Below are 14,300 nucleotides of genomic sequence, written 5' to 3' on the forward strand. Positions count from 1 at the left end.
TGGTTTCTGGCCAGTGTGCATGGAGATCAAGGCTGCCCACCTGCCAGTCAAGTAGTTTGGATGAGTTAAGAAGAACTTGATGGTCACAAAGTTCAGCTTAATTCAACTTTGGAAGTTCTCATGCTCTCCACTGGGCACAGGCACGACCCCATTCACTATTTTGACTGTAACAACACTGTGGGCCAGAATATGCAGTGGGTATGACAGGGTACTCTGAGTACAGCGTCATATCGCCTTTGAAATGGACCGCAAGTTCGGGATTTCTGTTAAATCTTGAACTTGCGATCTGTCAAGTTGGGCTAATTGCCCACCAACTGCCCAGCAATTACGTCAGAAAATTTAATGGCTGATGCAAACAGGTGAAGGGCCTGTTTGTATCAGCGTAAGGGGATACCTCAAAAGATCCAAAGCATCGTTCGGCATGTATTTAGTTTAATTAGCTCACCTAAAAGTGAAATTGAAACGTTACAACAGATGGAAGCACCTAAGCTCTGTTTGAATAATTTAGCCATGAGCTTCGTAGAATTGAGAAGAGCTTTTTTTTCTTAGTTACACATTTTATTGAAATCCTGATACTGAAGCTTGGTGCTGTCATTTCGCCAGTTTTTTTGTGTGGGGCAATCTGAATTCAACTGATTCCAAAATAAAGAACAAAATATTAAACCTAATTATATATTTATTTCTTATTTCCTGATGGTGCTGTTGTCATTGACCCTGCTCGTTCAGTGAGTGGATTCAGCAGGTCAGGTGCCAGTCTGCACCCTCCTTTCTCCTATAAGCCACAAATCTGTTGAGGGGAAACTCGGTGCTTCCACTGATTGGAGCACCAGGCCCACATGATCCCAGGTACGTTTCCGCATGCGCTGCACCCCTGGGATCTGTGGGCCATTACGCGGCCCTCGAGTACGCAGCCTCAAACAGCAAGTTTGCGAAGGAGGGTCCCCAGGTAAGTATTCGGATGCCTCAAAATCTGCCCCAATAAGTGATAGGTATGGGTTAAAGAATTTGCCCACTTGCCAAAATTAATTGATTGTACGTTAAACAGAAGCAAGAACCACCTATCAAGGAAGAACCACCTTTGGTATGGACAAGGAGTTGGTCAATAGGTAGATAACAAATGTCGGACCCTGCAGGGTATATCTGAGACAGGTGAGTGACTTTCTCCCACACCTCCACCAATGGTGACTGGAAGCGAGCTGTCAGAAGCGGTGATAAATAGTTGGGCAGAATGTTGCTCTGAGTATTTTTTCTTTCCCTCTTAGTTACTGGCTTCTGCTGATGGCGCCCAGAGAGAGACTAATTTTTAAAAAAGGAAGAAAAAGAACTTGCATTTATATAGCACCTTTCATATCCTCAGCACATCCTAAAGTGCTTCACAGCCAATGAATTACATTTGAAGTGCAGTTGCTGTTGTTATGCAGGCAAAGGAGGCAGCCAATTTACATGCAGAATCATTAAATAAAATGAATGACCAATGAATCTGTTTTGGTGGTGTTGATTGAGGGAGGAATATTGGTCAAGGCACCAGGAGAACTCTCTGCTCTTCAAATTGTGCCATGGGATATTTCATGTCCAACTGAACAGACAGGACCTTAGTTTAAGGGGCCAATGTTGCTCCCTCAACCAGCATCACTTAAAACAAATTAACTGGTCTTGTCTGAAAGACAGCACCTCCTTCGAACTGTCAGCTTAGATTATGTGTTCAAGTTCTGGAGCGGGGCTTCAGACTTGGGCTTCAAAGAGCGCCCACTGAGCCAAGATAACTCAAGAGTTGAAGAATCCCTGGGGCAAACCCATGACCTTCTAACTCCAGGTACAACACATTAGGGCTCCAAACTGCTGCAGGAGTGTCTTTGACTTTCAACTGTCCCTGACATTTGGGAAGTATGATATTTCAGATCTGATGCCATGTCTTTCAACATTTCTGTACTCATTCAGAGAAATATTATCCTCTAACTCTGTCAAATGGTCATCAGCTTCCCAAATTTGCAAACTGGATTTCTTGAACCAGCAGCTCAAAAGCCCTTTTTCTTGTGCCATTCAAATGAAGCAAACAACTGGTGGAGATCAATGTGCGGCTTTATACAAGAGTAGGGCTTAGTGAAGCACTGCAATAGGATGTCCTGTTAAAAATGGAGAAAAACTAAAGACATCTAGATGGTACATTCTGAGTTCACTTACATTAGGATCGCTGGTGTGTTCAAGCATTGAGAAGAGTTTCAGTTTTTCTTACTTTATCCTGTTTAAGAATGCAGAATGGGAGGCAAGGATGGAGCTGAGTATCATATGCCTTGAAGTCTGTATTTTTGGTCAGACTCATGACTGACATGTAGAAACCCCATCGCTATGCTTAAGGTATTAGTCGTGGTAACACCGAGGCCCCGACTGCCCCCTCAGGTGGACAAAAAGATCCCAGGGAACTATTTGAAGAAGAGCAGAGGAGTTCTCCCTGGTGTCCTGGACAATATTTATCCCTCAACCAACATCACTAAAAAACAGATTATCTGATCATTATCACATTGCTGTTTGTGGGACCTCGTTGTGTGCAAATTCCCTGCCGCATTTCCTGCATTACAACAGTGGCTACACTTCAAAAGTACTTCACTGGCTGTAACACACCTTGGGATGTCCTGAGGCTGTGAAACGCGCTATATAATGCAAGTCCTTTCTTTAAGAGTCTCCACACACCACTGAGAAATTCACATTAGTAGAATGTCGCTTCAGCGGATATGAAGTGCACACATACTCGCCACAGGGACACGCGCAACAAAACAGCCAAGAGAACCAGGGTGGAAATTTGAGAGAGCCAATTCTTAGGCACACTCAAGTTTGTTTGTGGTACTGCTGAATTTTAGCCACTAAAATCATCCGCGCAGAGCACTGCTAAGTTTTCTAGTGCTTGCTGAACTATGGCCATGTGGAGCCAAGTGAGATGAATATCTGCCCCTACTTACAGCATTGCCCCTCCAGATGTCCTTAATTAGTTAGACTGGTTGGTTAATCATCAACAGCACCCTGCAGTACTGTGGATCTGCCTGAATCAGGTATTAGAATACCCATTCTGCCATGGTGGATTGACTTAGTTCCAAACTCCCATTAAGCAGTCACCTTGGAGCTAACTTGAAACCCCCCCCCCCAAAAAAAACTGCACATGGGTACAATACCCCACCCTGCCTTAGCCTCCCTCCCTCCAAGAAGAACCACACTAAGGGCTAGAACTCAAAGGCATGATTAGACAACCTGCGTTGTACTTATTGATGCTCTTTATTGAACTCCTGACATTTCCCTAATTTCCGGCTGCCTATACCACTGTTGCTGGACTTATTATCTAACCATATGTGATTGATGGCCTCTCTTAGCTAACGGAATGGATATCTAGCTGTAATGAGCACATTAAATCCCTGACTCGGCAGAAGCGCTGATTCCATTCTCAGGCACAGAGTACTCTTTACTCTTGATCGGTACCGCAGCCTATTTTTCAATTTCACTTGTAATCTGCTGAAAAAGATACAAGCGGGAACAAAATCGCCAATACCCTGCAGCATGTTTCGCTTCACTCAGTTTGAAAATACTCAGTAAAATTATGATATTGAGGAATAATATTTCAATTAATATCCAGATCAAACATTTACGCTGGTTGGGGTTTAGGAACAGGGGAGTTGTTGAGAGACAAGTCGCTAGGGAGTTCAAGCGTGGAGCTGGTAGGAGAGTGGACTTGTACTACTTGTATTTTTAACAATGTATTTGATCAGTTTAGTTAAGAGGATGTTCTCTGTATGAAATTGCAATTCTCTCACATCCTCAAAGACTGTTTTTGCAGTCAAATGAAGAAAATATTGCATTTTATTGATTTTTTTAAAATTCCACTCTGTAATACCCAGCAATGTAATTCACTTCTCCAGTAACGGAATTGCCAGTTCTTCACCTGCACTGATAGATCCCAGCAAGGTTTTCTGTTTTTCAAGGAATTATATTTGCTAAGTGCACACACAAGACATGGAGCGCTGCTGTTTCCCCACAACATGAGGCTTGTTTGAATTCAAGCAGTGTATAATTCCAGTCACGCACAAAGTATATTGGACCAGCAACCGTTGCTTTACACATGACTGATTTGTAAACTGATTATATACTCTATTTAGTGGAAAAGATTAGATTTTAAAAGAGTATTATCTAGCAAGGAGCTTAACTGTGTAAAAGTAAGTCGAATCACATAACATATCAGACTCCCAAGCCCTTGACTTGTTGTCCACAAGAATAAAATCCGACAAGTTTACCTCAGTCTTACTTGGCATTACATTACATTTTTCTTTACAGTACAACCAACATGGCAAAGTACACTTATATAAATCCCCAAAACATAGCAGTACAACTTTCTTGCAGGAAAACACAGCAGGGCTTATTTTGTGAGTTTGAGTTCCTGTCAATGATCGCCCACTGACAATCCAGTGCAGTACTGAAGGTGTGCTACATTGTCACGAGTGCCATCCTTCAGATTAGATGTTAAAGAATGAAAGAACTTACAAATTATTACAAAGTATTTACAGCAAAGAAACAGGCCATTTGGCCCAACATGCCACACGAGCCTCCTCCCACCCATCTTCATCTAACCCCATCAAAATATCCTTCTATTCCTTTCTCCCTCAAGTGCTTATCTAGCTTTCCCTTAAATGCATCTATGCTATTCGCTTCAACTACTCCCTGTGGTAATGAGCTCCATATTCTAACCACTCTTTGGGTAAAGAAGTTTCTCCTGAATTTTCGATTGGATCTATTAGTGACTATCTCATATTTATGGCCACTAGTTCTGGTCTCGCCTGCAAGTGGAAACATCTTCTCTACATCTACCCTATCAAACCCCTTCATAATCTTAAAGATCTCTATCAGGTCACCCCTCAATCATCTCTTTTCTAGAGAAAAGAGCCCCAACCTGTTCAATCTTTCTTGATAGGTATAACCTCTCAATTCTGCTATCATTCTAGTAAATATTTTTGCACCTTCTCCAGTGCCTCTATATCCTTTTTATAATATGGAGACCAGAACTGTTCACAGTGTCCCAAGTCTGATCTCACCGGGGTTCTGTACCAGTTAAACATAACTTCTCTGCTTTTCAATTCTATCTTTCTAGAAATTAACCTCTGTGCATTGTTTGCTTTTGTTATGGCCTTATTACCAACTTTTATTGATCTGTGTACAGGAAACTTTGTGCTATCCGGCACCGACGGGACCGAGCTGTTGCCGTTCCCTCAAAACTGCTGGACACTCCAGCGCTAATGTTGAACCATACGGAGATTTTCAGCTCCGTGTGAATCAACAAACCCTGTTGCTTAGCAACAGCTTCTAAACAGTCGGCAAGCATCTCTAGCTGAAGCTGTTGCTTAGCTACAGACCTTGCAGAGCTTGACCGTTGAGAAAAAAGCAACGAAAAGAAAAAAACGGCTCCTGATTTTTGCTGGTGGCTCGAGCTTGCCGGACATTTAGCCTCCGGATAACACAAAGTTTCCTGTATCTGTACCCCCTAGATCCCTCTGTTCCTCTACCCTATTTAGACACTTATTTTCCAAGGAGTATGTGGCCTCCTTATTCTTCCTACCAAAATGTATTACCTCGCACTTATCTATATTGAAGTTCATTTGCCGATTACACTCCCATTTTGCAAGTTTATTAATGTCTCCCTGTACTTTGTCACAGTCCTCCTATGTATTAACTATACCCCTAGTTTGGTATTATCGCAAATTTTGAAATTGTACTTCTGATTCCCAAGTCAAAATCGTTTATTTAAATGTTGAGCAACAGGGGTCCCAGTACCGATCCTTGTGGAAGACCACTTCCTACCATTTGCCAATCCGAGTAACTATCTTAACCCCTACTCTATTTTCTGTTTTATAACCATCTTGCTCTTCATTCTGCTATTTGCCCCCTGACTCCATATGTTAGTAATGAGACTCATATGTGGTACCTTATCGAAGGCTTTTTGGAAATCCAAATTTATTATGTCTATTGTATTACCCTTATCTACCCTTTCTGTTACTCCTTCAAAGAATTCAATAAGATTGGTCAAGCATAACCTTCCCTTTTGGAATCCGTGCTGACTACTCTTTATTATATTTTCAGTTGCTAGATGTATTTCTATTACATCTTTGATTAAGGATTCCATTAATTTCCTACCACAGAATTTAAGCTATTTGGTCTATAGTTCCCTGGGCTTGCGTTCTGTCTGTCTGATATATTTAGGAATCATATTAGCTGTCTGCTAGTCCACTGGCACTATTCCCTTTTCTAATGAATTTTGTGTATATATATGTAATACTGCCTCTGCTATCTATTTCCTAACTTCTCTTAATATGCGCAGAGGCAATCCATCCGACCAGGGGTTTTATCCTCTCTAAGTTTGCTTAGTTTATCCCCTCTTTCTATCTTAAATGTCTTTTTATCCTTTTTGATCTCTCCTTCTAATGTCATGTCCATCATGTTAGTCTCCCTAATAAATACAGAGGCAAAGCAATTATTGTATATTTCTGCCACTTCGCTGTCATTACCTGTGAGTTTATCATGTGTATCCCTTAGTGGCCCTATCCCTATCCTGATTTTTCTTTTGTTATTTATGTGTCTGTAGAATACTTTTTTATATTCCTTGATAATTTAATTTTGTAGTTCCTCTTTGCCTTCCTAATTGTTGTTTTGACTTCTTTCCTAACCTCTTCTTGTCCCCTTTGGTCATCCTCTCCTTTGTTGTCTATGTACTTAGTGTATGCCTTTTTCTTTTGTTTCAATTTTGCTCTTATTTCTTTCTTCATCCAAGGTGTGTCATTACTGTCTAGCTTGTTCTTGTTTTTTAGTGGGATATATTTTTCCTGGACTCCATTGATCACCATTTTAAATGATCCCTACTGCTGTTCTATTTCTTTGTCAGTAAATTTTTCCAGTTTATTTTCCCTTGTTCCATTCTCATCTGCTTAAAATCAGCTTTTTTCCCAATGTATTACTTTGCTCTTTGTCCTACTTATGTCCTTCTCAATCTTTATCTTAAACCTTATTATATTGTGATCGCTATTGCCTAGATGTTCCCCTACATTTACTTCTCTTATCTAGATCCAGCAGTACTCTGACTCTTGTTGGGCTTTTTACATACTGGGTAAGAAAGGAAACTTGCATTTATATAACACCTTTCACAACCTCAGGATGTCCCAAAGCGCTTTACAGTCAATGAGGTATTTTTTGACATGTAGTCACTGTTGTAATGCAGGGAACGTGGTAGCCAATTTGTGCACAGCAAGCTCTTACAAACAGCAATATGATAATGACCAGATAATGTGTTTTTTAGTGGTGTTTGAGGGTTACATATTAGCTAGGACACCAGGGAGCACGCCCCTGCTCTTCTTCGAATAGTGCCATGGGATCTTTTACGTCCACCTGAGAGGGAAGACCGGGCCTTAGTTTAACATTTCATCTGAAAGCCGGCACCTCTGCCCATGCAGCACTCCCCTCACCCCAGTTCTGCACTGGAGTGTCAGCCAAGACTCTGTGTTCAAGTCTCTGGAATGGGACTTGAACCCACAACCTTCTGACCCAGGCGAGAGTTTGACCACTGAGCCAAGGCCAACACCAAGGTCCCGTCTACCTTTTTAGGTGGAGGCTAAATATCCCATGCTCTTGATCAAAAAAGAAAAGTTGAGAGTTTCCCTGGTGCCCTTCCTGGCAACTTTCCTCCCACCACCAAAAATGGATCATTCATCTTACTTAAGTCTGTGGGATCCGCTGTGTGCAAAGATGGCGGCTGGTTTGCCCAGATAACAGTCAGTTTGTCAGTGCAATTGATTGTATGTAAAGTTCTGAGTTGTGAAATCGTGCTATTTAAATTCAAGTCTTTTATATAAAAAAGGCCTGTTGTATGGTAGCTGAGACCCTTGGTTAATTTTGCAATGACTTTTTGCCCATTTTTCATGGGAGAGGGTTAATGTATCTCAAGGCATTCGCGTATTTAACAAAGTGTAATTTAAATGTATTCATTGTTTCATTCTTTGCTTTTCAGTACATAGTTGTTATCCCCTTCAAGCAAATTATAGTAAAGCTCTTACTTTATTTAACAAAGACAATGGGGAATATTTTTATCTCTTTGCCAAAATTAACAAAAGGTTAGAGTGAATGTAAAGCAAGGAAACTGTTTTATATTCAGGCCAACTTTTCACAGCGTGAACAGAGGAAAATATGGCTAATTGACTTTATGTATAATCACAACTTTTGTTGCGTACATTGAAGATTTTGGGGGGTGAAATTCAACTTCGGCGAGCTGCAAAATCGCCCGCTTGTTGTACACCCCACCCGATCCTCCTTTCCATTGACTTCATTTGAAAGGAATATATGGCGGGGTGTATAAGGGGGAACTGATCTGCGGTCTCCTATCTTGTGTCCCCCTGCCAAGTTAAAACCCCCATTGTCTCTTTCCATTTTATTGATACAGCTCTGGTTATAGTTCTTCGGAACTATCCTACCTTCAAAGCTTCAAATTCACTGTCCTACATATTCTTGCTGCTCTCCGTATCCTCACTATTTAAATCGAGACTCATCATTTACTCTGCTATTCGAGATCATTCTTTCCCAGACCTCCAAACTAAGGTATTTGCTTAAAAGCTTCTTGTTTCTAACATCTTCCAGTTCTGATGAAAGGGCATCGACCTGAAATGTTAATACCCTTTTTTTACTCTCTCTACAGATGCTGCTTGACCGGCTGAGTGTTGCCAGCATTTTCTGTTTTTACTCTAAACTATGAAACTCCCGGTCTCCTTCCTAAAACCCGAGCATTGCGTCACTAACTGCTGCTGCTTCACTTATCTCTCCCTATCCTACTCTTTCCTGCACCATGAGCCTTGCCCATCACTTTCACCTGTGCTTCTCCCCTCCAAAAAAAAAATCCAAGAATATCTTCATGATTTTAAACTTTCAGCTTCACGGTAAGAAACGTTAAAAGTCACATGAAAGATGAATATTGAAAGTTTTATTTTCTGATTACCCCATTTTTAAATATTGAACATAGCACCAGAAATCTTTACCTCTTACTACTTTCTTTTAATCACTATACCAGGGGGAGTACAAAAAAGTACCAATTCTGTCATATTTTACAGCAAAAGAGAAACTGACACGTATACTTGCATTTCACATACTAGACCTTATGACAGCATCTTTCTGTATAAAAAGTCATGCTTTCTGAACTCTAACGTGGCCTAGGGCTTAAGCTGTCAGGAATGTTCGGTCTGTTTCTTCCTCTTGACATCTGACATTTATTTTGAAGGATGGTAGTCTGTCTGTAGGGCATCCTAGCTGGGGAAAGTCTGTCTCCATTTGACACACTCATGATTGTTTGTGACACATAGGGTTATGTTGTGTTTTATAGTTAAAGAATGCTACAGTACGCATCGCCGTGAGCTTGTGATATATTAAGCCTCAAATATCCAGAGGTCCTAGCAGGAAAGAAGTGAATTTGGTTGACTGCCTCGTCGAGGGTTGATGGGGGTCTGTGGCACCGAGCAGGGCTGGTTTTTACGTCAACCCTCGAGTTGCATTATACCCTAGGATGAGGGAGTCCAGAAGTAAGTTGGTTCAGAAAGGGAAGAGTGGAACCCAGACCGAGCAGCTTGCCACCTCACGCTTCCACTACTGCATTGGTGTCCTAGAAGCAGCGATGGTTACTCCAAATTTACGAATAAAACATTCCTCAAACCAGTGACCTCCAGCAACCGAACAAAACAACAGCAGGTACGGCTGGGAGTCCAAAGTGATGAGGATGTGTTAACGGAGGTCAGGACCTCCATCTGTTCTGGCACAGCAGTTATGAAGGGTCTGAAGCGCCGATGGTGAATTCAAGATATCAAGCTCGCTGGAAGGGCAGCTAGGAAAAAATATAAATCACGATAACCTTTACAAATCCGAGAAAAAGTCACCCAACTATTTTTGGTTATTACCAAGGCCACTGGGTTGCGGTTTTCACAAGGATAAACTGGCAGGATCATGGAACGTGATCCTCAAATCACTAGTAAAAATCCCAGAATCCCAAGCAATAAAACATAAGTTGACTTCTTCATTCATCCATAGATGTGAACAGCCCCTTTACATCTTAGAGACCTGGAAAACGTACCGAATCACAGAGTATGATCCTGGTAAAAATCCCGGAATCCCAAATAATCAGAAATCGACTCATTCAGAGACTTGAGTGGAATGAAGAATTGGCAGTCGCCATAAACCAATGGCCCTGGTTTATCACTGTCTTGTCAACACGAGTCACATCAGCATTTGTGCTTGCACTGCCCTTCAATCCGAGCACAGAGAACTGTTTACACCGATACATTGGGTGTGCAATGCGTTCGAGGGAGAAATGCACAAACCTTCACGAATTTCAAGATTGCAGAATTCCACATTTCAGTTTATACATGTTACGACTGGTCTGCCAACCTGGTGGCCAGGTGAGGTTACAGTGAATGCATTTCCCTCATGGATATAACCTCGATGGCTAATTTCAACTGCAGTAAAGCAAGCTTTCAAAGACTGTCTTCGTGCCCATTTTCTGTCCCTTTAACTTTTTATTTTTTGATGAATATTTTTCCAATTAATGTTTGCAATTTAGCTGGAATTGCTTTCATTCTGCCGTGCCATGGTGCAAGCACTTCCGAGAAATCTACAGCCAACCTGTGAAACTTGGTGTCACCTTTTGACCATGGCCAGTTATCCAGTCAGTCATTAATTAGGACTGGCACTGCCACTTTATTATGCAGTCAATGTTTTGTAGCTGTGCCAGTGTGTATGAATGTTTTTCAAGAAAAAAAGCACTCATGTAAGCACTGTCATTTTATAAGGACTTCAACAAAATTATTTTAAATAATCAGTCAAATAAACTGAACAGAATTTCAAAACCGGAAACTTCACAGAACCAAAATGTTGGTTCACTGAAAGTGACGTTCTTGGTTTTCACGTCAACTCGTGGATGCCAGCGTCACTTCATGATCAGAAGTGGCCTGGCCTGTTGGATTAAAATTTGTACCATCACACATTACTAGAGTGATACCTTCACTGTAGCTGCCAAGCCTTTTAATGTATTGAAGGAGGGAGATTTGTCAAGATACTGCACTGGGAACATTGCCAGCATATTGTGTGAATAGTCACCATTTTATTGGCAATGTTTTACCACAATAACTGATTCAGAAAGACTGGCCAATTCCCAGATTTGGAACTTTAGTTGGAGAAGATAATGTTTATTTTTTGAAGAGGAAAGTTATTTTTTTTACTTTCCTGGATGATCCAAGTGTCAGCTTTTAAGATTAAAGCTGCACTGTTTTATTGGGAGTGATTGTACTATTTTTGCAATGGAGCAAAAGGAACTGGCAGTTTAGCTGTCGGATGCTAAGATCCGTCGTCTGCCTGATTTCCTGAGTAAAGTCCAGCAAGCTGCCTAAACCGAGGCCCCCAGTCACTGAGGTAGTTATAGTCCTGATCTGAGTCAGTGGACAGAGAGTTAATGGAGCTGAGTGACTGAGCCACTGAGCCTGTGCCTTCATATGCATACGTTTGAAAAGAGTCGTACGGAGGAACAGAGAGATCGGCGTCAGCCTCTTCGAGCTTTTTACAGACAAAACTCCTGAAAATGGAAAAATCTGCATCCGGATTCTGAAACCATTGGGGCAGAGAATGAAGTTCAGGGGTCACGCTTTCTCCATCTGCTTTGACTTCTGTGAAATCATACAAACTTCGTAACGTCGTCATGTCATAGGCCTCGGTGTCTTGCTCCCCTCCTCCTTCGTCGTTATACTTAATTACGTTGTCACGCATGTCTTCCTCATCCTCTGAGATCATGTGACCCTTTCTGTGTCTCTTCAGAGTCAAGATGAGGAGGACAAGTACTGTAAGAAAACAAAAGGCATCATGTTAGTGGCTAGTTTCCAAATGAATGAAATTGAACCCAGCCAACCCTACCTGATCCCAGATCGGAGCCACTTAAATTACAAAGTGCTGAAGTGAAAGCTGCTTTCAGTTCTAAGTATGTCCAAGGTGGAACTTCAACTTGAACACAGATTTCTGCCACTTTTCATAGGGACACAAGAAAGCTATGGATGAAGGATGCCATTTGGCCCCTTCCAGATCATTGATCCAGAAGGACCCTACACTCTGTTCTTCTGGCATCCCTTCCCCCAGATTCCAGGATTCTCATTCAAGTAATCCTAACTAGATATGGTTACATCACAATAAAAAGCATAATGAAAAAGAATGAACTATGATAAAATGACATTCAGCCCAACCAGGTCTGGATTCAGAACCCGAAGATGATGTTTGTTTTCTCATTCTATCGCAAACTCTTACCCCTTTACTGCCCACTGAAACAGGAACTCATTCAATTCCCTTGTACGAATTCTGGGTTTTGGTATCCCGAGAACTATATGTCAAGGAACCAGACAAATCCTTAACCCCCTCAACTCAACTAAGGAACTGTCTGGGGTTTACCGTCCAGATTAAGCCTGAGCGTGAATGATATCTAAGTTTGGCTCACTGAACTGTCTTGCATCACCCAGTTCACAGTATTTTGGAGTTGGTTTTTCCTGAACTCCAAAACAAAATTTTAGGTCTAAAATCTTTAGGCCCAAAGGACATCTTAATGTTGCTCCAAAGTCGGGATAGTGGGATACGATTGACTCATTACTGTAAATGGGGACAGTTGAGGGGTACAGTAAGATGTATTGTGGAGGTATGGACACTCGAGGGTTACATATGTAACTATTCCTGACTGATGCAAATGTCTCATTTATATGTTTTCAGCGTATATCGGTAGTTAACTTTTCAAGTTATCCCTGTTGGTTAGTGAAAGGCAACTTCAGCTTTCAACTTCTAGTATCTCCATTTTGCTTTGTGCTTTCTTAGTGAATTTTTAAGTTTATCATAGTCCGGGATGCCAGTGTAAGTTAATGAACAATATGTATAGCATGGTCTATGTGTAGAGTAAAGCTGGTTCTACTTTGCCCCAACAATATCCTTTAACCCAAGCTTGCACCAGTGTGTCAATCCCATCTTCTGTACCAATTATCCACATGTCCTCTCTTCAGGGAGCCTGCAGATTGGCACTCATCCATTGGCAGCTTTGTACTGAGGTCTCATAATTACTGAGAACTTGACTGTGACCATCTGAAACTCATTCCCAATAGTAGAACAATAGTACAGATATAGTCAACAGAGGGATAAGTCCCTCAATCTGGGATGGAGTTAAGAACATAAGATATATGATCAGGAGTACAGCATTCGGCCCTTCGAGCCTTCTTCGCCATTCAATAAGATTATGGCTGATCTTCTACCTCAACTCCACCTTCCTGCACTATCCCCATATCCCTTGGTGCCCTTAGTATCCAAAAATCTATAGATCTCTGTCTTGAATATACGCAACTACTGAGCCTCCACAGCCCTCTGGGATAGAGAATTCCAAAGATTCACCACAATCTGAGTGAAGAAATTTCTCCTCATCTCAGTCCTAAATGGCCGACCCCTTATTCTGAGACAGTGACCACTGGTTCTAGACTCGCCCGCCAGGGGAAACATCCTTCCGGCATCTACCATGTCAAGCCCCTTATGAATTTTATGCGTTTCAATGTGATCACCTCTCATTCTTCTAAACTCTCCAGTTAAAATTCAAACATGGAGATGAAAGGATAATAAACGCACAATACCCCTCAAAAAAGTTAATATTCATCAAATATTTATTCAATATTTAAGCTAGTGCCAGCTATATACTGGGTGCATATATTTTATTTAATTCAGGCTTAAGGCTCCTACTGGGACTGCCAAAAATAACTGCTCCTTAATTTAATGAATCATATTATTTGCTTACCTATCAGTATAAGAATACAGACTAGCAGAGCTATAAGTGCCCCTGGACTCAGGACAGTGGATACAACATAAGCTGTGGCATTGCATGACTGTATGGTTCCAGCGCTGTCACATCCACACACCCGGATGGTGAGGGTACCTGTGCTGCTCAAGGCCGGTGGTCCACTATCGACCACTAGAATTGGGAGAAAGTAGATGTCCTGTTCTTGACGGTTAAAGCCATTTCTGTGGGTTAGAATTCCAGCTGTATTTTCTAAAAGAAACAAAAGTTAAATAATACTGGTTAGAACCAATGTATCTTAAATGTTGTACATAGCTGAAAGATCACAGACTATTCACAGGCTTCGGAATTGTGTTGCAACTATTCTAGCTGGACCCCGATAAGGCTGTTGATAGCAGTAACCCGTATACTGCTATACTGCTGGTCTGAATTTAAACACTGATAA

At 41.4% G+C, this 14,300-nt stretch overlaps 1 protein-coding gene across 1 annotated transcript in view; it reads right to left on the minus strand.

The window, feature by feature from the left end:
- Nucleotides 1-8,972: 8,972 nt before the first annotated feature.
- The window catches only part of cdh22 (cadherin 22), a 1,314,714-nt gene continuing 1,309,386 nt past the window's right edge, over nt 8,973-14,300 (minus strand). The window contains exons 10-11 of the mRNA XM_086005235.1: nt 13,856-14,107; nt 8,973-11,885 (exon numbers count right to left, since the gene is read on the minus strand). Of these exons, the coding sequence (XP_085861361.1) occupies nt 11,389-11,885; nt 13,856-14,107 (749 nt within the window). The 3' untranslated portion in view covers nt 8,973-11,388. The remainder of the gene's footprint in view (nt 11,886-13,855; nt 14,108-14,300) is intronic.

This window comes from Somniosus microcephalus, chromosome 13, assembly GCF_052327205.1.
Source record: "Somniosus microcephalus isolate GS21.2 chromosome 13, FLI_Smic_1.0, whole genome shotgun sequence".
In the NCBI taxonomy this organism is placed as follows: domain Eukaryota; kingdom Metazoa; phylum Chordata; class Chondrichthyes; order Squaliformes; family Somniosidae; genus Somniosus; species Somniosus microcephalus.